Consider the following 22,596-nt stretch of genomic DNA (forward strand, 5'->3'; position numbering starts at 1 on the left):
CCAAGACCTTAAACGCTCCATTTCCCACCTTGGCGCCGCGCGTACCCCAGTCTCTGGGCTTATAAGACCCCGAGAAATCCCACCTCACGCAAGAAATATGACAAGAGAACGACGAGACAGCGGAACGCCTTTGCCATCGAATCTTGGCGAGCGAAAGCCAAGATCTGGTTATCAAGCACATGTGTGTATTTTAAGGTTGTCTAGTCCAAGTCTATTCGACCTCTGGCCAATGGCGTGTCTGCCTAGGGGGGGGGGATTTCGCCAAGTCGTTTTAACTATTCCGTATTGACTTTGGGCGGATCTTGGCGTCCGGGGGGGCAAAATCGACAAGTGGCGAAAGGGCCTGTTTTTGGTTGGACTTCTGGAAGAGTTGTGGAAGTGAGGGGCTCTTCTCCGCGGCTTTGCCTTTGCTGGTGTGGTTTGCCTCGGTTTAGGCGTGATGGACATGTCCGTCGATGACATTGAAGGTGCTGGTGCATTGAGGTTCGAGCTGGAGAAATGTATACACACCAAGGCTGTTTACTAATGAGGATATCGACGGCGTCTTCAATCGCTTCAGTCTTGCTGCCGTCGGGGCAGGTGATGGCGAGGATTAAAGCTCCCATAATAAGGATGGTAACGGTCTGTTCTTCGATTAGGGCAATTGCTGCGACTGTGGCCCCGACTACCACAGTGGTAGCACCTGTGGGTGGTGCAGCCGTTTGGTGCTCCCGTTGAAGATGGACGAGGAGAAGAAGGTGGAGGAGGAGGTGGTGATGCATCAACGACTTCGACATCTCGAGATTGCTGCTGTGGCGGCGACCGATGCAGTGGCTGTTGAGACTGTGGTTGATACAGTGGTTCTTCATACTGGAGTTCTTGATACTGTGGTTCTTGATTTCGGGGTTGTTGGGGTCGTGGCCGTTGAGGTCGTAGCTGTTGAGGTCGTCGTTGACGCAGTTGTCGCTGTAACGTAGCCACATGCTGCCAGAGTAGCGCAACCTGCACCTCCAAAATTTGAACTCGTTGTCGTTGGTCTTCGATTGTAACGTTAGTCCTTAACATCAGGGCATGGACGGAGTAGTGGAAGCACGTAGACTCACTGTCCGGAGGCACGCTCGAAGAATCCCGTTGAGACATTTTCATATAGTCTAATTGTCATACGCATCAGCTCAATGTGTAATGAGTAAATAAAGTAGGAGAACGAGACAGAAAGTAAAAAGGCACGAGAGCAAGAAAAGACAAGAGGGTAAAAGCCAGGGTGAGAGGTCGAGAGACGACGGTGAGAGAAGTCAGAGGCAAGTAGTTATGCTTACCAATGAGGCGGCGGATGAGATATTCTTATTATGGATATTGGCCTGCTAAACGTCCTCGCAGAGTGTTGTTGGAAGATGTCAATAACGCGATGAGACAAGGGCAAGATGGGTCTCACCAATAAAGTTTACAGCTTCTTAGGAAGAGAGGGCGGCGAACAAAACAAGAAAGAGAAATGGAAGAGAGAGAAGAGAGGGTGAGGCAAGTGTGATTGACAACAGACAGCTAGTTTTAAGGAGGAGCCGGTTCATATTATTATTATTATTATTATTATTTTGATGGCAATGCCACACTCGATTGAGCCCAAATTAATAATATTGTCTCCTATCAATGTATATAATTCTTCTTCCAGAAAGATTCTGGACCGTGGTGCGTCCCCTTCGACTGGGACAGTTCCTGCTTAGATGGCCTCTTCGGCTGCAATCGTAGCATGGCCTGATGCTGATGGGGGCGGGGGCAGCGGCGACGACGGCATTTTGCTGCTGCGGCTGCTGCGGCTGCGGCTGCTCCTGATCCTCCTCCTGCTGTTGTTGTTGCTGCTGTTGCAGCTCCACGATTTGCTGCTGGAGCTGCTGGATCTGCTGTTCTTGCTGCTGCTGCTGCGCCTCCAGGGCGCTCACTCGGGCTTGGAGCTCTTTGGTCTTCTCTCGCTGCCAGTAGACCAGCAGGTATAATTCATCAATTGCTATAAATGGTAGTGTTAGTCGTTGGCACAATACAACAGAAGCGTGGTGAAAGCGTAGTGAGACTTACGGTTGGAATCCATTTTGAATGTAATCTAAATACCAAATATGTTAGCTAAATGATGTATGGAAATGGGGACGAGCGGAACAGAGAACAAGAGACAGAAGTTGAGCAGAAGAGCAAGAGAGCAAAAGAAAACAACGGAGGGAGAAAACACGCAGAAAAGGTGATTGGGAAAAAAAATGAAGAATGAAAAACTGGGCGAAAGAGAGAGTGAGGGGCGAGCAGTTAGTTATACTTACCACGGAGGCGGCGGGCGAGTTGGATGTCCTTGCTTTGGATGGTGACACGCTTGGTGTGGATGGCGTACAGGTTGATGTCCTCGAGGAGAGAGACGTGGAATGACTCGACGGACTCCTGGAGAGCACTGATGGCAGAGAACTGGAAGCGGAGGTTGCTCTTGAAATTTTGAACAATTTCACGAATCTGTTGCAATATGTCAGCAACAAGGTAAAGGTGATGTGGTGATAGCTTCATATACTCACCAGACGCTGGAAAGGGAGCTTGTGGATCAAAAGTTCGGTGGACTTATGGTAACGACGAATCTCATGAAAGGCTTCTAGAGAAGAAAGAAGAAGAAAAGAAGAAGGGGGGGAGAGAGAATAGAGAAATTGATATTGTGCGCAGAAGTCACATGGCTTGCCGAGCAAGAGGAAGAAGATTGCCGATGGCCCAGGTATACCATGGAAACAGTATATCGTTTGCCTGAGCTTCAGGTACCTTGAAGCAACTTGGATACGGTTGAGATGATTTGTGAGCCAGCTGTGAGCCAGTTGCAGACCTGAGTTGCCAGATGGCTGTCAGATAGCCTGTGGACCGACACTGCGAGCCGTAGCCATTGTTTTAGGGAATGGCTACCTATGTATCCAGCACCCTGGCTGACAGCTGGCTTGCAATTTGTCTTGATCGCACCCAAGTTGCTTCAGGGTACCTAAAGCTCAGGCAAACGATATACTCAGTGTTTCTCCCAGATGTCAAGTGTGATACTGAGATGGCCAAGCTGCTACCGGTGAATAGTCCCTCACTCCACAACTCCTGCCTCGGGACCTAACAATTCTCTCCAGGTCTAACAAATCCCTCCCAGCAGACAATCACAAGATATCAAATTTCTCGTCCCTATTTCTTCTCCCTACGTACTATCCTTATGCCTTCCAGATCTTCTTAATAGCCTCAGTAACGCCAATATCGTTAGTCTCAAACTTATATAATCCCACGCCGACAGTGACGGTCGCCAGGTTTAGGCCCCACCAGAGGATCTTTCGCAGACTTAAGTAGCGAGTTTTAGGGATATAGTCGATGATAACGGACTGGAAGCCAAGGTGAGAGTGCAGGAGGATAGCGGAGCACAGGATGGCGTCGGTGGTAGGGTTAAGGGAGCCAGCAGCGGAGGGCATAATAGAGAGAGGCATAAGACCGACGGCGAGGAGGCGCTCAAAGGTCCAATGGTAGGAGCCATGCGAGGCGTTGGGGTTAGGAGTAGGGACAGGGTCGTTAACTACAGCCTCGTGGTTAGTTATCGTATAGGTTCGACATGTGAGAGCGCGCTGTACCTGTGCCCTTAATTTTCTCTATACGGACGCCATGTTAGCAAGATTTCAAATCCGTTTATCAACTAGCTGAGGGGTTCTCACGGGGTCCTGGAGGCAGAATGGCAGAGCGCTGAGTATAGGCATGGAAAGCCGAAGCCTTGATGGCGTTGCTTTGGAAAGCACATGCAGGCTTGGTGTAACGAGCCGCCAGCGCAGTTTGCCGCAGTATAGAAGGTCGCATAATCGATGACAGTTTGACGGAGATGGTCGGACTTCGTGCTGGCAGAATCGCAATTTCAGAATGCAAGGACTCCTTACTTTTGTGTTGCGTTGTTTCGTTGTTTTTTTTTTTTTTTTTTTTTTGGATCTTGGAAGGAATGCGCAATCCATTTTCGATTCGAGGATTGTCGCCATCTTTTAAGGCTCGACGAACAATCAGCCTTTCTGCTTTGGTTGAGTCATTGAACTATAGTTCGACGTCTTTGCGTTACGTTTGAACTTTGTTGTCCGGCTTTAGACATTAGTCTTGAAGAGTGAGTACATGTATCAGCACCCCACGTGTATCTATTTAAGTAATGGTACGTACTAGGTCATAAAAGATCTTTATTATGCGTTGTAACGACCTTCGGAACTCTTCTTCTTAGTCGCTGGGTGTAAAATTAACTACCAGATGGCTGCCAGACATGGCTGACGAAATTGTGAACCCGTAGCTATTGCTTTATTAAGAGGTGAAGTGGATTGAACTGAGAAATAAGTGAGACTAAAGTGATAGGCAAAACATTCTTCAAGGCATTGAAAGTTGCGAATTCTCTATATTGAAGAGCAAGACTAAATGCTACACTAGAAGATGACAAGAGAAAAGCCATCAGGCCGCAACTCTGTCAAACCAAATGTAATCATCCAGCTCCTCCTCAAACGCAATCCCAACTTTCGCCACAACATCATTCTCAAACCGAAACTCAACCCTCATCGCCATCCCAATCCCCCCCACAACCTCCCTCATAACCGCAACATACTTGGTCTGCTCGCACACGTGCTGCAGCTTCATCGTAAAGACATACGATCGATCCGAGCAGTCGACAAACAGCTGCCCCTGCTCGACCTGAACTACGATGCCTTTCCATCCAGGGTTCCAATACTCGCCTGTGTACGCGCTCAACGGCATCTTCTGCGGTTCTGACTCCTTGATTCCTGGGCACAGCTTCTGTCGCTCTGCTTCGACCTCCTCGGCCTCGGTCTCGGCGTCTTCGTTGGGGTTGGTGTCGTACTCGTCGTACTTTTTGCCCGTGTTCTTCTCGTATAGGACCTTGTCCCAGCTAAGCCGTTGGTCTTGGGGTAAATCCAGTAGTTCGTCGATGAGTTCCTGCATGAGAACCTCGGCGACAAAGGCCGCGTCGTCAGAGTTTCCAAACATGGCGCCCCCAAAGTTGAGATCAGGTATGAAGAAGTGGATGGTGGAGGAGCCGGCTATGCCTCCGTTGTGAGCGACGACCAGGTAGCCGCGGTAGTGATGCACCTCCCAGCCAGCAGCATACAGCAATGGAGACGTAAAGGGGGACAGCTTGTCGTAGTTCTGCGTGATTATGGATCGTGGCCTGATGAGTCCCTTGTACACGTCCTCTGTAAATGGGCCCTCCTTGTTCATCATGGCCCGGACATACTTGACGTAATCATCAACGCTGGTAATGATTGAACCTGCACCTTGAGCCTCTGGGGCGTCAGGAATGACAAACGTCGAATACTGCCTGGCCTTTCTATCCCACCAGTGCCCAGGACTGATGCGGTCTCCCAGCCCCTTGGCACGCGCCCGCTCTGGCTGCAAGTTGCTCGAAGTCATGCCCAGAGGCTGGAAGAAGCGCTGCTCAAGAAAGTCGGCGAAGCTGATGCCGGTCTTTTGCTCTACTAGATACGTCGCCACCGTGAACATCATGTTGCAGTACATAAACTTGGATCTGATGGGAGCCGCAGTGGCTAGATTCCTCAAGTTTCGCGTCACTGACTGCGGGCTGTCTGTATTCTTCGCCCTGGGGCCCAGATACGAATTATCATTGCTGTAGGGATTCATATTAGCAGCACATCAAAGCAAAAAGGCATTGAGCCGGACTCACGGCGCCAATCCGCTTCTGTGGCTCAGGATATCATCGATAGTGACGCCTTCATAGCCTTGGCCTGGCATGACAAACTCGCCCGGCAGCAGCTTGGCCATCTCGGCATCATACTTGACGTCCGGCAGCTTTTCGTCCGCAACCAGCAGTGCAACCGACGCCGCGGTGAGAGACTTTGATGCAGAAGCAATGTCAAAAAGGGTGTCGGTAGTCATTGGCCTCGCGGGCTCAAAGGAAGCCATGCCAAAGGCCTTGGAGGCAGTAACATCCTTGTGGACGAGGGCGATGGCAAGGCCGGGGACGTGGAATTTCTTAATGAGCCCCTCTGCACGGGCAGAAAAGGCGGGCGAGTTGAAGAGATCCATGGCGATTACTATTGAGTCCTTGCTAGCAGACTAGTTATGAAGCTGAGAAAGGACGAGAGCTGCTATGGCTAATATACACCTCAGTCTCCAAGTGAGGAGTCGTGTTGAAGCAGATCGCTCGGCATCGTACCATTGGGCCAACGAACGGAGCAACCTCATTTGGGAACAGCCGCAGATCAAACCGATCCTAAAAACGGGGTTGCTCAAATATTGCACGGCGAATTGACTCATCATATGGAACAGCACGGCCGAAGGAGTTGAGCGGGACAATTGGGGCTGACGCCAATCCAAGAGGGGCAACCTGCGCCCCCAAGGCTCGACAAGTTCTTACGGCAAAGCCCTCGGCAGCAAATCACAACTGTGCATTAGTTATGGTAGATGGAATCGAATAGATGTCGTTGTTGGAGGCAACCTGGTATGGTTGTGTACTCGACAATTTACAGTCTCTTCACTACGAGCCACATACAGGAAACTAAAAGTTCAGTAACTGTCATTATCAGCACGCTATGAGACCGTATGAGCCATGATGGCTCCATTAAACCATCATCGCTGTACCCGATATACATACCTAGGTAGGGTATATATATACATTCATGCCATACATACTCCAAACATATGAGAAACAAAGACCAAAACCAACAAAGCAAAGCAGGGGGGTGCAACCGTCCATTTCCTTCCATTCCCATACCATGTCCGGCCTTCCTTTTAGGCCGTTGACGTTCGTTCCCAGCCGAGATCCCCCATTCCAGCCATAAGGTCCATTACCATATAATACCATGCCGACAGACTTCTCTTGCCGGCTAATGTAGCCTCTCCCACAGGGTATAATGCCTACTCAAACAAAGGAAATAACAAAAGGCGACAGGGCATGATGGAAGATGCAAGCAGCGCCTTCTATGCTCCCCGACGTTGACTGGTGACAAAAAGGACTCCAATATTGGAAAGTCGTAGCAATCATCCCATCGAAAGTACAACCCTTACTCAGAGACATTCCACAAAGACAGAGCCTAGTCGTAATCAGGCAGCCAGAGCGTGGTAGTCGCGCACACAGCCAAGACTGTCGCGTGTCGCAGTGGCGCATCGGAGTGCAATCTGCACATGTAAAAAAGCCGACAGTAAATAGCAAAACTAAAATCGGCACTTGCCAAACGGGAAAGCTTCCATTTGTTCTCGGTATTGGTATTCGAGAGAATCAGAAGCGCCACGACTCCATATTTGCGCTCCCGGGTAGCCGATTCCCGATTGGGCGGAAATGGGTGTAGCGGGCTGGGCTGCTGATTGGATTTGATGCAGCCCCATGACTTAGACCCACGTCCAAACATGTTCATGGGATTCGATGACTCCCAAGAATAAGAAAAGACTTGCGGCTATGACGACCTCTGATCACGAGATATGGAACTTGTGCCAGAGTCATCACGCTCAAAATAGCTGTACGTCTTGGGATGAACCGCCGCTGCAGCGATAGGAGAGACGTGATGGATGCTCGTCCGTAAACCCTTACGCTCTGTGCGAGGGTTCTCCATATGCAGCGGTGCTATAGACCGATGATGCACCCGGCGGTTGCTGCGAAGTGAGGCCTGGATAGCCACTGTCGGGATAGGCCGCGGGCGTGGTATCCCACCGGGGAGGCGTTGCAGTTGCAGGATGGTGGCTGATCGGCGTGTGTAAACCGGTGCTGCCATAAGGACTCGCTGCAACTCCTCTGGTGTCGTAGGCCGAGACGGCAGGCAGCTGTGCCGTACTGGTGTTGATACGCATGGAAGACGACTGTTGAGGGCTGTGATGGTTGCGAAGCGTGGGACTAAGACCCCGAGCCGCGCTCGAGTATGGCGCCCAAGACGCCTGTGAGCGAGGCGACGGAATTGCTTCGTGATGAGCCGAGCCGTAGGCAGAGTGCAGCGGATATTGGCTGTGGTCTGCATGCTGTGAAGAGAGGCCATGCTGTGACCCGATGCCGTGGTGACTAGGCGGCGTGGGCAATGTGGCGTATGACGACGTGCTCGTGGCAGGTGGGAGAATGCTGCTAGGGCTGGCACTGTATTTGCTGATAATCTTCTTGAGTGCTGGCTCGAGGGCTGTCCAAGGGAATACCTTGACATCTTTCTCAATGTTTCGAGGCTTGGGGTGAGGAAAAGCCATAATGATCTTGAAGAACTCTTCGCTATCTGGCTTGGCCTTGGAGACGGTGGAGGGGTGGAATCCCTCGAGATTGCGGCGGATGCGGTTCTTTTCCTCGACGCTGAATCGGTTTGGCGCAGCGACAAGCTGCTCAAGGAGATGAATGGTATCGACGGAAGTGACATAGCATTCAGACTTCTCTGCCCACCAGATGCACGAGATGCAGATGCTGTTGGAGGGTCTTTCGTTGACAGCAACGGCCTTGAAGCTCACGTTCAAGACTGCTCCGTTTTGAGTCTTTTTGAACATGACGATGCGACGGCGGTTTTCCCATTCCTCTTGGTTCCAGTCCCTGGCCATCTCAGAGAGCTTGCCGCGAATGTTCAGAACCGCCTTGGGGGTGTACAGAGACATGGAATGGTAGGAACCGTTTCCACTGCTGTTGGTAATGGTGCTAGTGCGCACTAGCTGAGGCGCTCCGCTGCTCCCTGATGACGGTATGGGAAGATGGTGTCCGGTAGATCTCCCGGATATCGAAATGGGATCAAACGTGGACGAGCTCCTCCCCACCGCCGCCAGAGTAGTACTTCCATACGCACCCCCGGTCCATCCCTGGTGAGAGCGCCGGTGGTGGTGATGGTAGTGCGGGTCGGTAAAGCTAGTTGTTCGGTATGTGGTGATCATGTCGGTGTTGCCCGTGGCGAATGCGTTGCCGTATTGGCCTTGCGTTGGCGGGTATTCATACGTATTTGTAGCCGCTGAAGACGGTGCCTCGGTCTTCGGTGAGGGACTCGCCTGATCCATCTCGGCGGCAGGTGTCGTGGTGTCATCTTTGGGCAACTTGTCTGTGCGCGTGATGTCATCCACGGACCCTTCCAAGTAGTGGAAAGTCCCTGCCATGGTCCGCGAGATCTCTACTCCCGCAGGGCTGTCGATAACAAGTGACAGCGGCACGTTGTTATTACCACCTGACGGCGGGGCATCAACGCTGCAAGAGTAAACGAAGCCACTGTTATCCTGGACATCGCGTATAAGATCCACGACGTATTTTGTCGTTCCAAACATGACGGATGGCTGTGTAGAAGATAGGCTAAAGAGGTCATCTTGAGACGAGATCTTCAGGCTGACAGTGGTTCCACAGACTCCAGAGGTAGGATGAAGAGAGACCACAGTGGGTCCCGTCGACATGTAATGAGCTACGTTGTTGTTATTTGCAAACGACTGCTGGTTCATCTGGGCAAACTTTTCCGTCTGCTGGGTTGAGAATGACTGAGCAGGGTACGGCTCAAAGGCGGCAGCCGCATCCTGGTATCGTGTGGCATCGTAGCCTGTCCAAAAAGACTTCTTAGCACAACTCTCTACTACTCTGTCAACGCCGAAAACTCACCATTCAAGGACGGCAGTTGAGCTTTGCTGTAGGCAGCCATGTTGAAATCGCTCGGTGGGGAGTCCCGGTTTGGATCCCCCCTTTGTGCTGCCTGAACAGCTTCCTCGTATCTAAGAGTCAGGGTTTCTGGTGACCCAAACTCGTCGTCGACGTCGACAATGATGGTCTTGTTGGGTAGAAAGCCCGGCTTCAAAGTATATCTTGTCAGCGTCGGCGTTCCTTGATCTCGTCAAGCAAAGGTTTCAACTCGATTTTGCCTGCCTCTTTGCCATGTACAACCAACAAAGACAAGAGTAGTGTAAAGGAATTGAATCAGAAGACACCCGTTGTCTTCTCGTAGTGTATTTTGAAAGAGTGTTGATATTGGAACAAAGTCTAGGATGCGACTCACCTCGAAGAGTCTGTAGGATGGAGACTGGAACTTGGCAGTAGACATGAAGTTGTTGGAAGATGGAACAAAAGCGGTGGAGGGGGGATTGATCAAAGGAAAAGTAAAGTATGCAGGCCCTCTCTGTCTTAGCTAAGAGGCCCTGGATGACAGTAATGTTTTAAACCAGGTCTTGACGAGGTTTTATCCGGTGAGGATCATGTAGCCAGGATGGGACCCCCTTCTTTTGCGTAGCTTGGGCTCGGAGATTTGATATGCGACAACCCCAGAGGCTAAGTTGAAGAAGGCCTACGCTTCTTGGACGTGTGAACTGAACTGATACTGCCGTGTGAGTGACTTGTTGTTTTTTCCCTGCCAAGGGGTGGGGTGTAAGTGAGACACTCACTAGGTCCGAAGGAATCTTACTGGGGAGCCAGGAGGTGCTAGCAATGGCGGAGAAGTATTCCAATCCTGCACAGAAACAGTTGCATTCCAAAAAGGTATCAACCAGGTATGCTGCGAGGGAGGGTTGCCTTCCCTTTCTGCCGTACTCTTGTTAAAGACAAAATAGCCAGCGGTTGAGAGGCTGGCTATCAGGGACTAGGGAGAAGCCGAGGGCAAAGGAAAGAGCTCAGAGTTGCCAAATACGACAAGGCCAGAGCTGATGTCAAACCCAGAGCCTTCCAAAACGGGATTGCTGGTGTGAAAGCTGCTGAACTAGTATATGACGAAGAATATCTCGTCATGAGGTTTCACTACAGACCGAATCAAACAAGTTAGCATTCTTCGCATCCCAATAGTAAGTCAATATCTGGTGTTGGCGATCAACATAAGCTGGGACATGCATAGAGATGCGCCAATGCAAGGGAGAATGACGCCGAAATTGGCCATCGGAACGATCAAACATACAGGCGGTAACGTGTGAGTTGATGGAACCTGTGGCTAGATTCGCTGGTGCGCACGGGAGCTATTCGCCGCCAAGGAGATGAATATCAGTAGTATTCAATAGTAGAACTCAGAGCGGCCGAATCGTTGCGGAGATGGTACCAGTCCAAAAGGGACGGAGGTGTGGGCATAAACACAGCAGAGAGCCAACAAGACCAAAGCACGATGGCATGTAAAAGAAGGGCGAGCCACATATGCAGGTAAGATTGGGGAGAGTCAAGGTCTCAGGCTTCCACATAGATAACTGTTGTCATGTGGGAAAGAGTGAGATGCGAGATGCGAGAGGAGGTTCTTTTTGAAGACCGGATGGTACCTGCGAGCCGTACTTTTCGACGGCAGTTGATCGGCGCCAAACAGAGCCGGGTCAAGAGCAAGATGACTAGGGCGATATGAACGTGAACGGGGGGCAGGGGAAGGGGGGATTGGGGGTTTTTGGGAGGCAGATGAACCAATCAATGAGAGGGTCTGATTGTTCCCACAAGGGCAGTCTCCCTTGGGCGGGCACGTCAGAGAGAGGTGCCACCTCAGGGAGAGGGGAGATAGACTGACGGGGCTATAATTTTTTCCTTTGTTCCCTTTGGGACGCTGGTTATCGCCAAGCCCAGGTTCAAAGCGGCCTGCGAACCGCAGCGGCAAGGGCAGGTCACATTGAGCGGAGTTGGCTCTGACGCCAGCAGACAGATCAGGTCCGTCTGAAGATACACAGAGCAGCTCGGATCGGATCTAACAGCATCGCATCTGGGCAGGGCACCTTGAACAGCGGCCGACTATGGGCGGCTGTGGGTCTGAAAAAAGAAAAGAAGAAGCACGCGCATCTGGGGATAGCAGGGATAGAGAAGGATCATGGCCAAAAATGACAGTAGCCCATTCTCTGTACCCTGTGTCCTGGGTATGCCAGATTTGCACATCCAAAGGGGTGGAACCAGCAAGGATGAAAAGAGCAATGGGCCAAAGCGGGCGATGGGAGGGGGTGTAGTGCAAAGAGGTGCCAGATGCGCGAAGCGGAGCTCGGCGATGATCTAGGAGAGGAGGGGACTCATACAAGCACAGTATAGCCCTATGCCGACAGACACCACACATGGTCGGATGGGAGAGGATGGCCAGCTATAGAGCGGGTGCTCCATATAGGAGCTGATCGCTGGTTCTCTTTTCGCGGGTGGAGTTGCATTAGAGGCCGTCATTTTGCATTCAACTTTTGCAACCCTCAATCTTATTTCCTTGAGCCTCTCCGACCGGACTTGTAATGTCCGCTCGTATGCCAAGGTCATGATATAGGAGGTCGGGGCAGTGACAAGCAAGACTCGGGCAACCCCGGCAATGGCCGCGGCATCGCTATCCCTTGCTGAACAACAGCAACAATAACAAAAACAACAATAACAACAATACGCAAAACGCAATAGGGTCGAAAGAAGGGTAAATGTCACCAGCTCACCTCGGACGTGCGGGCGCCAAGAGCTCTTTGGCTCTGTATGTGACCCTGTATCGGCCGTAGAATGTTGAATTGCGTGTAAGTAGTGACGGCCGCTACTGCAATTAAGCTACCACCGGTCAAGGTATACACTGCGGGCTCGCTCTTGTATCGTCTCGACTCTGCCGGGTGTGGCTATATCCGTCTATCCTAGCTCTCTCCTAGCCCTGATGTGGTCAGCAAGAGCCAATGATTGGTGTTATTGTGCTACTCCAACCAGAGCCACTTGGTCGGGCTTTGGCGGCGGGTCACCGGTAGCGGTGGGCCTCGGCAGCACCGCAGCGCCTTGCATTGCAGCATTGCAACATTGCGGCACCGGCTGGGAAAGGGATCAGCGGCCAGGAGATGCACTGAGATCAGAGCTGGGGCGTGCCCTCGCCAGGCCAAGCTTAGCGCCCATCTGCCACCTGAAGACCGGCGCAGCGGGCTACGAGGGCAGGGATCCGGAGAGGTTCAAGCGCCTCAGCTGGACAGGGAAGACCCTGGGCGCTCATCTGTTTGCTCAGCCTGTGGCAAAGCAGTACCTGTAGTACCTGTACGAGTACCAGTACTACTTTGGTACTGGAGCCCTCCGGGAGCTGAAGTAGACTATCCTCATCGAGAACTTGATGCTTATGCGCATCGAAATAGGGGATTGCGGAAGAGGTTCCGGCGCTTCGTCATATAAAAAAAAAGAAAAGAAAAGCGCCGACAGCCTACCTGTGCGGTGTGCTCTAGACTCCCTTGCCGGCTGGCTAGAGTCGCCGTTTGCGCGGACAAAGTTTAGGCAACCTTGTATTATCCCTTCCAAGTCTACCCAGCAGGCAATCTGAGAATCGACCTGAGCTAAGCGGAGCGGTCGGCAGCGTGCCCGGAGTTGCAGTCTTCCAACGAGGGGTAGAGTATTTCGATGTGGTGTGCAATTCCTGCGATCGGAAACTGTCTAGGGCAGATCAAACCCAGCCAAGGACCAAAGAGGATTTCTGTTGCCAAGATCGGCGGCAATATTATTCACCCCTCTCCTCTTTGGTATCGCCGTCGTCGGCTAATGAGTGTCGCTTTCCCCCTAATCACATCCATTTCGGTCAGCGGCTTATCACCTCTTGAAGTGCGGGCGAGATCTGTCATTGTGATATCTGTATCGCTTCAACGGCACCCGCGGGGGGCTAAGTGTTCAATTACAAGCACAAGCATTCGTCCACGCCCCGCCACCCAATTTACAACCCGTCTAGAGCTTGCTGCCTGCTTCCACTTCTTTTTCTGCAACTTGTATCAAGCAGCACGGACCAAAAGGCAAAGGGCAGACCTCTTGATGGTACTAGCATATGCTCTGCCCACCCCATTCCCTGGGCACACACCAACTGGCTGATGTGATGGCCACGATGGAAGGGAGTCGGGGAAGCGGGTCGAGAAATAGATAGATTTGAAACAATATAGCATAGTGGAGAGAGGGAAAGTGGACGCACCTTGGCAGCTTCAAGTCCAGCGGTGGATATTCCACTCCAGCAACCTCGCTCGTCCAGAGATTGGTAGCTTATTTCACGCTTTCTTGTTGCCTCTAGGTCATAGTAATACTCTTAGTGTGATGCATTTAGTCATATCAGTCAACACTCATGTCTCACCTCTTTCTCAACTCTCCCTGCCGTAGCCCTTGCTAAGAGAGTCACCTGTCTCCACGACTCTGAAAAGAGGTATAGGTTCGTAGTATTGGGAATAGCTGTCGTCTGTAGCGTGGCAGGAATGATTCTAGACCACTGCCGAGATTGCCTGGCAGCGAACTTTTTATACCTGGAGCTCTCTTGACCTTGCGAAACCCCATCTAACCGCGAACACAGTAAAACAGGCGTGTGGCGAGAGTCAATCGTTCCCCCACAGATTGATGCAGGTACCTCTGAAACGCGTCGATGATGCAGGTATGGAGTACTTGGGTTATACGTATACTCGATCCTCAAGGGCCATCGACCTGGCGGGGAGAGGGGATGGGTGCAACTCGGCGGCAAATAGACCCCAACATGTACCTGCAATGTACACAGAGGAGTCGACACTGGCACGAGGAAAACAAATCCATGGAAATCTGCAATCAAGAGAGCAGTACTAGCGGACTCTAATCTGATGTTGTGAGAGGTGTGAAAAGCCTAGTCGAATTTGATTACTGGTGTTGCTACCGTGGTGGAAGGGTGGCAAGCGGATTCGCATCCGAGATGTGAATCCATGGCAGGGGATATGATAAGGTTCGGTCCTGCTCGAGCATTCGCTGACCAGTCCCACGAGGGCGAAGCAGGCATCCAGGCATCGTACTGTATACGAGCAGTCAAGGTGAAGGAGAGGCGACCAGGCACAGAGCATGTATTGCTGAGCACGAAAGCGCCACTTCGGCTCTTGAAAATGGGCTGGCAGGTGGCATTTTCGCGGTCACAGTCACGCGTCAGCCATGAATGGGGACGAACTGGCGGATCCTGGTTTGCCTGGCACCCACCAGTGCTGATCTGAGTTCGTCCAGGGAATGAGGAATGAGGAATTGCTCTTCTTCGCAGCAGGAACCCAGACCCAGAGCGTGGAGAATCGCCATCTCAGGGCGGCAGTTGGAGCTCGCGCCGTCTCTCGTCCAGACCCAGCGCCAGAGGGGAGAGGAGAGAGGAAAGAGGAGAGAGGGGGGAGTGCGTTGACGATGGGCGTCGAGTCGAGAGGGGGCGTATGTGCATCACGGAGATCGACACAGGGGACGGGGACTCGGGCACCTGAATTTGCAGGGGGTTCGTTAGCCCAGTGACGGCGCAAAGCTTGCGCGCTTGTAGCGACGCCGTGTTCAGGTCAGGACGAAGGGCAGGGCGAAGAAGCAGGACGACGAGCGAGAGGAGCGAGAGGAGCGCCAGACAGGTGGTGATTGCAGAGGAGGAGAGGACAGAGAATCGCTGGGTTTTTCCGCTTCGGAAGATGATAGGCGAGCAGGTGCCGTGGCAGGTACTCGGCGGGTACAAATGGTGGCTCTGCAAGGGGCTCCAGGTTAGCACTGCAGCGCTGGGCATGGCGGGTACTGCACTTGTACAGCACTTCTTGACGCTCTGGATTCTTGTTCTGGTCTTCCATCCGCTGAAGCTGAAGGGATGCGATGTGAAGGTGAAGCTTTGGACTACTGGAATCAATGTGACACGCTAAGTAGAGAGGCGGCAGCTCTGCCATCGGGATGGTGGGTTGTAGCATACTTGCATACATAGCTGGTGGCTTCTCAGCACGCCACAGGATGGATGACACGCACTCATTGAAAGCACGATACTGAAGCCAATACACGTATACATGTATAATTCCTAGGTGCCTCTACTATGGATTATTCTCGCTGCTGGAGAGATATTTGAGATACCAGTACGCAAGCTCTAGCGGCAGTGTTCTCAGCGGAACAAGACCAGTGAAGATGACCATGTCTCGCAAAGCACATGTATTCCTACCAACATGTATGTAGGTACACACAGATCCATCCCCGTATAGAAGATACCGAGCTGTGTGCGTGTACGTGTACTTCATAGACATCCCATACTCACAGGGATCTTCACCTACCCCATACGAGCACATGCAACTTGGAACGTCCAAGTGGCGGCTTTGCATCCGCATCAATCATGGAAGCCAGACATCACCACTCTGGCGAGCACAAACACCCCCCTCCCACGCAGACGGCCGCGACGATGAAGCAGATACCCGAAAAGGGGGGTAAGCCCTCGGTCTCCGGCGTCAATCCATGTCTTTCCCCCATCGTCTGGCTCTCAACCATGCCTCAATCTGGTAAAACCGTCGCCGTCTGACACTCTCTGCCTCTTGTCGCGCCTTGTGTATCCCCATGGGTGCGCCAACCCCCTCCGCCATTCTGTGCTTGATGCCACTACTGCTGCTATTCTGCCGTTAGCACTTCGTATACTCCGACCAAGATACCAAGCGTCAATGAAACCGGGCTTCTCTCTCACACTGCCAGCAGTTAGTGTGTGGCACCTGGATGCTCCCGAGGCCTATCCACACGGCTTCTCCACTCCTCCCGAAAAACCTCCCGCGACAAAAGACACGTCCTGTTGCCAATCATGCCGGCCTGTTGCCATTTCACAACGTTTATTTGTCTAACCCTCCACGAGGCAGTGCGAGCAGGACAGTTCTCTCCTCCTCATTGCACAAGCCTGGGTGGGCGGCCTCAGCTGGAAACTTCTCGCTCGCCATGAGAAAACAGGAACGCCATGCTCGGGACTGTAACACATTGCTGCGTGGCCATGCCGTCCGTGTTTCTTACCAGCCCTGGAGCATTCTTTGATGATAGTGCCAAGGTTTGGCGCGACCCGGCTCCCAACTAGAGAGAGGAGACTCCAACGTTGTAGGCCCATCGGACGGGCGAAAGGATCGAAACCTTACTTGAACTGACATAGCTAGCCAAGTGCATGCAGTAAGATGCATATGAAATGCTATTGGAATTCATGCCTACGAAAATAATGCGTGTTTGGCGTTGGTTGGATGGCCGGTGGTGCTAACGAGGCCGGGGTTGCTCGGCTGGGAGGGTGCTTTAGCATCTGTTCTATTGACTAGTAGCTCGGCAGCCATCGTACGAGTATACGATGCATTACAGTCAAACCATTGCCCTTGTTGTTGATTCGTCATTGCTGAGAGCGTCTTGTCACATGTGTGCTTCCTCTCTTGTATGCCACCGACGAGTTCACGAAGCAGTGTATACACCACTGGCAAAATGGGTACGTAGAACTCCTCAACTGCCAGAGGAATTGAACACTCCATACCATCCACTTGTGTACGTTTATTCGATTCATTAGAGGGCATTGTCGCTTGCTGCTGTATTGCAAGTAGAGGTTGCGGTCGCCGCTTACATTCACTATTAGTAGAAACTCCACTCGCTCATAAATTCTGAGAAATTTTGTAGGTATTTTCCCTTCTTTTCACAAATGGGTAAACTGCACTTTCTATTATTATTATTATTTTAATGCTTTAATCGGATTTTTTTCTCTCATTCTCAGCAACTCTCAGCAAGAGCTGTTTATATGACCCCTCTTCTCACATGGTGGATTGACAGAACAACATCCGGATTCCTTGTATAACCATCCCTTCCATGCCGCTCTACGCAAGTGTACCAAAACAGCTTCTATTCATATCCCGGCAGCAACCCGAAATTCTCGAGGCGAGGGCATGGATGAGGAAATATCAACATGGATGAGGCTCTTTGCCCTCTACAGATCATGCACATTGAAGTCGTACGCACATCTTTGTACGCAGATCTCGCGCGTTCCCTAGCGCTCACTGTCTTATTGGCACGCTGGCCGTCCTGCCGTGGCACCTGGCCGTGGCTCTATGCCCTCCCAATGGGATGGATTAGCTGGTGTTGTACCGGTGTGCCGGGTCGGACAGTGCCTGTGTTGTTGGCATTGGGAAGATCGCTGCAGCTGAAAATAAATTAAATAAAATAAAAAATAAAATAAAAGGATGATGGTGGTACCGAATCGCGAAAGGCGGGCCAGTCTGGGCCAGTGTGAGTGAACCGTCACACCCGAGAGAGAGGATTAACAAAGTCGCCTCCACCGGCAGGTCTGTCCTTGTGCCGACCCATGCTAGAGTGTCGTCATAATACCGGGAGCATGAACGTTTAAACTAGCCAGTTGTGGGCATAATTCATCGGCATCAGGTCTCCATTGACCATTTGTGTTTTGTTGTTTCCAACCTAATCTAACCTGAAAGCTGCGGCCTTGGTAGGGGGCAAGGAGCTCATCGCACTAGCAATGCTACTGTCCAGGCCTAGGACGAATCGAGATTTGCGGTAGGAATCGCAGATCCCTGTCGACTCAATTCCATTTTCGAGAACCCTTGCATCGATGGGGTTTGGCTGCTGTGTGGGTGGGCTAGCAGATTGGTTTCAGGGGGTGGATATCCCGCCCAAGCTGAGCTGAAGCTTGGGAGAGCGTCAACATGAACTTCTTGGTCATACCTGACTCGATTCCCGGCTCTAGCTGAAGATGAGAAGAACCCCGAAAAGCGCGATGCCGAGGCACTATTCATAGCACACAGCCTGATGGACGACATGTCCAAGAATTCTACGTATGGACGAGTACCTGTATTACTCCACTTTGCATGCCGATGACAAATTCTCGTAGCAGCGCAGGTCGCGTTTTTTGTGGATTACAGGTACGGAGTACATGGTGTAACGAACTCTTCTACTTCTGCTCCCTCTTCTTCCCCTTAGCAACTGGCCGCCATCGTTCGTTCGCTCGTCGACACCGGTTTCCCCATTAGGAGCTCTTTCACGGGTGTACTCGTAGCATTGAAATCCTCCATGTTTGAAACCACAGACGAGAAGGACCAGCTAGCTGATTCAAACTGTCGCAGCCCCAACCGAACAGCCGGGGAAGTGGTCTTGGAGAGGCACAGCTTACATGTATGCAACCAACATCTTCTAAAAAAGGAGCTGGGGGGGGGATGGCGAGAGAGTCAACATAACCGCCACCGTTGTACGGCATGAAGCTCGTCTTAATTAACAGCTGGGGGTGGGGACCTCGAGGTTGACTCGCTCTTTAACCGGAGACCCGTTCGGCGACCAGATGCAGATATACGGAGCCCATCCCCTTTGGTACTCTTGCAACTTGCCTGTTCGCAGAGCTGTCCGTGATTCGACCTACCACGTGCCGGCGCGAAAAGATGCGCTTAGATCAAAGCCTAGTCAACATCCCGGCACCTGGTCAGTTGAAGCCAAGCTTGTCCTCATCGCCTATCTTGGCCCTGGCACCCGTACTCGTAGTTTTGAGGTGTACAAGGACGTTTACTCATCTCTCTCTTGGGTGTTCTGTCGCATGCGGGTGCAGTTCTGCGGCCTCACGCCTGCCCGACCACTCGCAATTATACATCATCTCCTGCATCGTGGTGTTGTCTCGATCCTGCAGCATCGCTCCCGGAACCAAAACAAGCTGAAGTCTTATCTTACATTGCATGTTGCCCCTCAGCCTTTGACGAAATTCTGTCGGTACAGAGACAAGATAACCTCACAAGTACGCATCTGTAACATTCGTCAGAGTTTGAGCGTGCGTTGTGGCTGGTTGGCTGTGTGCCTCCAACCCTGTAGTCAATGATTTATTGGTTGGGCAGCAGGCCCACCTCTCCCGTTAGCTTGCATCAGCCGCATCTTACAGTAACTGCTATGGGTGGTGATATGGGACCAACACCGAGTACGAGCAAGTATTGATGGATAATCTACAGAAGGGGTTGCAACGGTTTGGCTATACAGGGGCTGTTTTCCAGGTTGTAAATACTACAAGTTGATACTGCTCCATCTCCCAGGGCCAGTCAAGTGTCTATACTCGTACATGACAGAGGGGAGTGGGGAGGATTTACATCAATGAGATGAAAAAGGAGGAGGGGTGTAGCAGCGAAAGCAGTTATCGACAGTCCCCGACGCACTAGTTACGTATACCAAGCAGTGACATGAGATGAGAGATTGTGATGCTGCATTCCGGTTGGGCATATAAAGACGGGACGATTGATTTCTCGCTCCATGCAACGTTCCTATTGGCAACGCCCCGGCTGGCTAACGCAGCTAGCCCTGGCCCTTCTGCGGCCTTTGAATGAAGAATGTGTGCGCAACCATACGCTCGGGAAGGCTTATATCCGGCATGAATGATGTAGTCTTCCTGCAAAGGACATGTGCTATCTCAATCACGAGAGCTTGAGGCAACAGACGAGTGGCCATCTATGCAAGAGTTTCGCTCACGGTAAGTGGGGGAGCGGTCAAGCTGTTGCATGCAATCGGGCAAATTCCGAATCTATGATGTTGAGCCTTATAAGCAAGAGTCCATCTGATGGCGACGATTTGTCCGGGAATGCTGACGCGGCTCTGCTTCTACAGTGGATCAAAGGGACCAAGTCAACTGTGGGTACATGTATCACCAACTCTTTGGACGTATTTGCGTGTGATTTCCCATCAAATGCATTATTCGTGCTCAAATGAAGGGTTTCTCATCTTTCCATTACAGCATGATGATTCCAAGAATAATCTTACCAACAGAAACTCAGTGGATATGGTAGTATCAAGTCCAGGAGAGGCAGACTACACATTCAAGTGCACAATTGGAACTTCTAAATTGATGCCCAATCGCGGGAATCGTGCAGGGTAGCATGAGATAAGAGTGCGTGTACATGTGCTCGGCGGCTAGTTTTACTTGCCATCGCTACATCCAACTCTAGGGCCAGCGCCCGGCACTCGCGTCAAGTAGAAGCCGAGATGCCACACTTCTAGAGCCAATACAAGGTTCACTCTTAAGCATGCCAAGAACGCGGAACCTAACTCATTATCCCGGTACTAGCATCTTCCCAGTAGGTTCATTTGGCGTCAAATTCTCCGTCTCGCGGATGAGCAACGGGGCTGATATAAGCCAGTAGCGACGGACATAAGTTGAACCAGGACGGCTGTGGAGGCCATCAGAGGAATTATATCAGCCGAGAGAATGTCATCAGCCTGCCCATGATCAGTGCTCAGACCTTCGTTCTGTTCTCGGGCCTCCCCTGAAGGGGAAATGGCTGCAATGTGGCAAATCACGCCCTGTACGCTGATGATAGACTTGAATGACCTATGGCCAATCGTCCACATCACTGACGAGGCTGCAACATCATGAAAAAAGCAGACCTATGGTGTCGTGACAACTAATTCAGCTGAATGCATTCCTCGCTCTTGAAGAGGGGCGAGATCCTCCCAAAGGAACCAAAGCGCACACAACTGCAGCCCCGTGCCCTCCACAGCGGGTCAACATCGAGAGGAAGGATCCCGATGCACGAAATTTGTTGCTAGCATTCAATTAGACCGTAGACAGTCCACATATATGGGCAAGGTGGGAGCCCACATACTATACCCAAAGGGATGGGGACAGTGCTGCACAGTCGCCGTTGAGGCTATCGAATCAACGGCCGCGAAAGACACTCGTCATATATCATATCAAAGAAAAGTGATATATTGTATACGTAGTACTTCAAAGAGAGATTGCAGAAATACCTCTCTGTATTTGGTACACCTCCTGGTCTAGCATCGACCGCGCTGCATTCCTACCCTGAAGCAATCCCACTGGTTGACAAGACGCCCGCCGCCGCAACTATGACGGTGATGGCCCCGGCATTCTCTGCTGTACCGTCTTTTGATTGTATCTTGGCTCAATTAGGGATCGGGTCTTGCCAAAAGGTTAGCAGTGAAATGCATTTACAAGCTACAGGTAGCGTGTATAGGAATGCGTATTGCCCCAACTCATATCGGCTCATTGATGAGATGACTTTGCCGTCATGTACAATCTACAGAGTGGTCTATCCTTGATAATACAGATTACAGACGAAGCAATGATTGGCTTTGCTGTATTATCGGTATGCAAAATCGACCAACACTGTTGGCTTAGTACCTAGCAGGGAGAGCGCGGCTGTGCACATCTATTCTGCAGGGAGATGACTGAGCTGGGACGTATTCAACGCACGGATCTGCTGTAGGGTTGTCACACACATGCAGATACAAAGATGCGGAGCCCACTCCGCGACAGCCGAGCACCAAGGCTCTATGTCGAGAGGAGGGCAGAGCCGGTGTGCATCCCACGTAAGGGGCAAACAATAGAGACGGGGCTCATGAAGAAAATGGGGATTAGTATGAGGTTGAAGATGATCCTCAGCGAGTCTCACTCAGAGCAGAGTACATAGATTGAGAGAGACAATACTACGTACATGTAGATAGCAATCGAGATGCTGTCTAATATTGTCGCTCAAGAGACAGGCTGTAACTCACATGGTTCCTACGGCAAAGGTCATGTCGCCTCCCCACGAGTGCTGTCCCTTCAGATGCATTCGTACAGGCGTCCTCGTGACACTCTTTGACACATCATGGGATCTCTTCTCTTTTGCACCAACCAAGCACTTCGGGCTCCATTCCGAATGGAGTGATTGGACACCGTTGATGGGGGCGGGGAGGGGACTTGGTTAGAATTTGTCACTCTCTTGTCTCCCATCTGCTTGGCACCCTCCCAGGTACAAGTACAGGAGCGCTTGTATGAGATAGGAACTCACCAGGGAAGATGGTAGGATTCTCTGCGTCATTGGTACAGCCTCGAGATACGAAGTACATGTACGAGGATGTACTCTATACGGCAGGTCAAGGTCACCGCAAGCCGTAGCAAAGTTGCCTAACGCAGAGCGTCTATCGCCCCCATCGGCCGTAGACAAGGAAGGGGTCAAAGCTGTCGGCCGCCGCTCGTCGGCCGTGGGAGAAGCAAGATGTGAAGGATCGAACTGGGCTGGGCCTTGCGGGCT

The 22,596-nt window shown here is 51.6% G+C and overlaps 7 protein-coding genes across 7 annotated transcripts; 1 reads left to right on the forward strand and 6 right to left on the reverse strand.

Annotated features, from left to right (window-relative positions):
- Positions 1 to 271: 271 nt before the first annotated feature.
- On the reverse strand, positions 272 to 962 carry TRIVIDRAFT_62790 (uncharacterized protein; the record flags this gene model as incomplete). The annotated part of the gene is made up of 2 exons (XM_014105740.1): positions 272 to 410; positions 511 to 962. 2 exons carry the CDS (start codon positions 960 to 962, stop codon positions 272 to 274), a joined length of 591 nt encoding a protein of 196 aa, XP_013961215.1.
- Positions 963 to 1,601: 639 nt separating this feature from the next.
- TRIVIDRAFT_196883 (uncharacterized protein) lies at positions 1,602 to 2,059 on the reverse strand (the record flags this gene model as incomplete). Its single annotated transcript, XM_014105741.1, has 2 exons — positions 1,602 to 1,978; positions 2,047 to 2,059. 2 exons carry the CDS (start codon positions 2,057 to 2,059, stop codon positions 1,602 to 1,604), a joined length of 390 nt encoding a protein of 129 aa, XP_013961216.1.
- A 206-nt stretch (positions 2,060 to 2,265) lies between these two features.
- On the reverse strand, positions 2,266 to 2,594 carry TRIVIDRAFT_33440 (uncharacterized protein; the record flags this gene model as incomplete). The annotated part of the gene is made up of 2 exons (XM_014105742.1): positions 2,266 to 2,463; positions 2,523 to 2,594. Coding segments are annotated over 2 exons (270 nt in total), but the record flags the coding sequence as incomplete, so codon positions are not given.
- A 585-nt stretch (positions 2,595 to 3,179) lies between these two features.
- On the reverse strand, positions 3,180 to 3,819 carry TRIVIDRAFT_33881 (uncharacterized protein; the record flags this gene model as incomplete). The annotated part of the gene is made up of 2 exons (XM_014105743.1): positions 3,180 to 3,532; positions 3,651 to 3,819. Coding segments are annotated over 2 exons (522 nt in total), but the record flags the coding sequence as incomplete, so codon positions are not given.
- A 447-nt stretch (positions 3,820 to 4,266) lies between these two features.
- TRIVIDRAFT_175768 (uncharacterized protein) lies at positions 4,267 to 6,062 on the reverse strand (the record flags this gene model as incomplete). The annotated part of the gene is made up of 2 exons (XM_014105744.1): positions 4,267 to 5,617; positions 5,675 to 6,062. 2 exons carry the CDS (start codon positions 6,034 to 6,036, stop codon positions 4,432 to 4,434), a joined length of 1,548 nt encoding a protein of 515 aa, XP_013961219.1.
- A 1,471-nt stretch (positions 6,063 to 7,533) lies between these two features.
- Positions 7,534 to 9,977, reverse strand: TRIVIDRAFT_34415 (uncharacterized protein; the record flags this gene model as incomplete). Its single annotated transcript, XM_014105745.1, has 3 exons — positions 7,534 to 9,482; positions 9,542 to 9,728; positions 9,933 to 9,977. The coding sequence occupies 3 exons, from the start codon at positions 9,975 to 9,977 to the stop codon at positions 7,534 to 7,536; spliced, it is 2,181 nt and encodes a 726-aa protein (XP_013961220.1).
- A 4,826-nt stretch (positions 9,978 to 14,803) lies between these two features.
- Positions 14,804 to 17,653, forward strand: TRIVIDRAFT_62794 (uncharacterized protein; the record flags this gene model as incomplete). The annotated part of the gene is made up of 10 exons (XM_014105746.1): positions 14,804 to 14,992; positions 15,096 to 15,303; positions 15,349 to 15,487; positions 15,610 to 15,749; positions 15,822 to 16,002; positions 16,196 to 16,263; positions 16,701 to 16,717; positions 17,027 to 17,074; positions 17,204 to 17,229; positions 17,554 to 17,653. 10 exons carry the CDS (start codon positions 14,804 to 14,806, stop codon positions 17,651 to 17,653), a joined length of 1,116 nt encoding a protein of 371 aa, XP_013961221.1.
- Positions 17,654 to 22,596: the final 4,943 nt, after the last annotated feature.

This window comes from Trichoderma virens (genome assembly GCF_000170995.1).
Source record: "Trichoderma virens Gv29-8 chromosome Unknown TRIVIscaffold_1, whole genome shotgun sequence".
Taxonomy (NCBI): domain Eukaryota; kingdom Fungi; phylum Ascomycota; class Sordariomycetes; order Hypocreales; family Hypocreaceae; genus Trichoderma; species Trichoderma virens.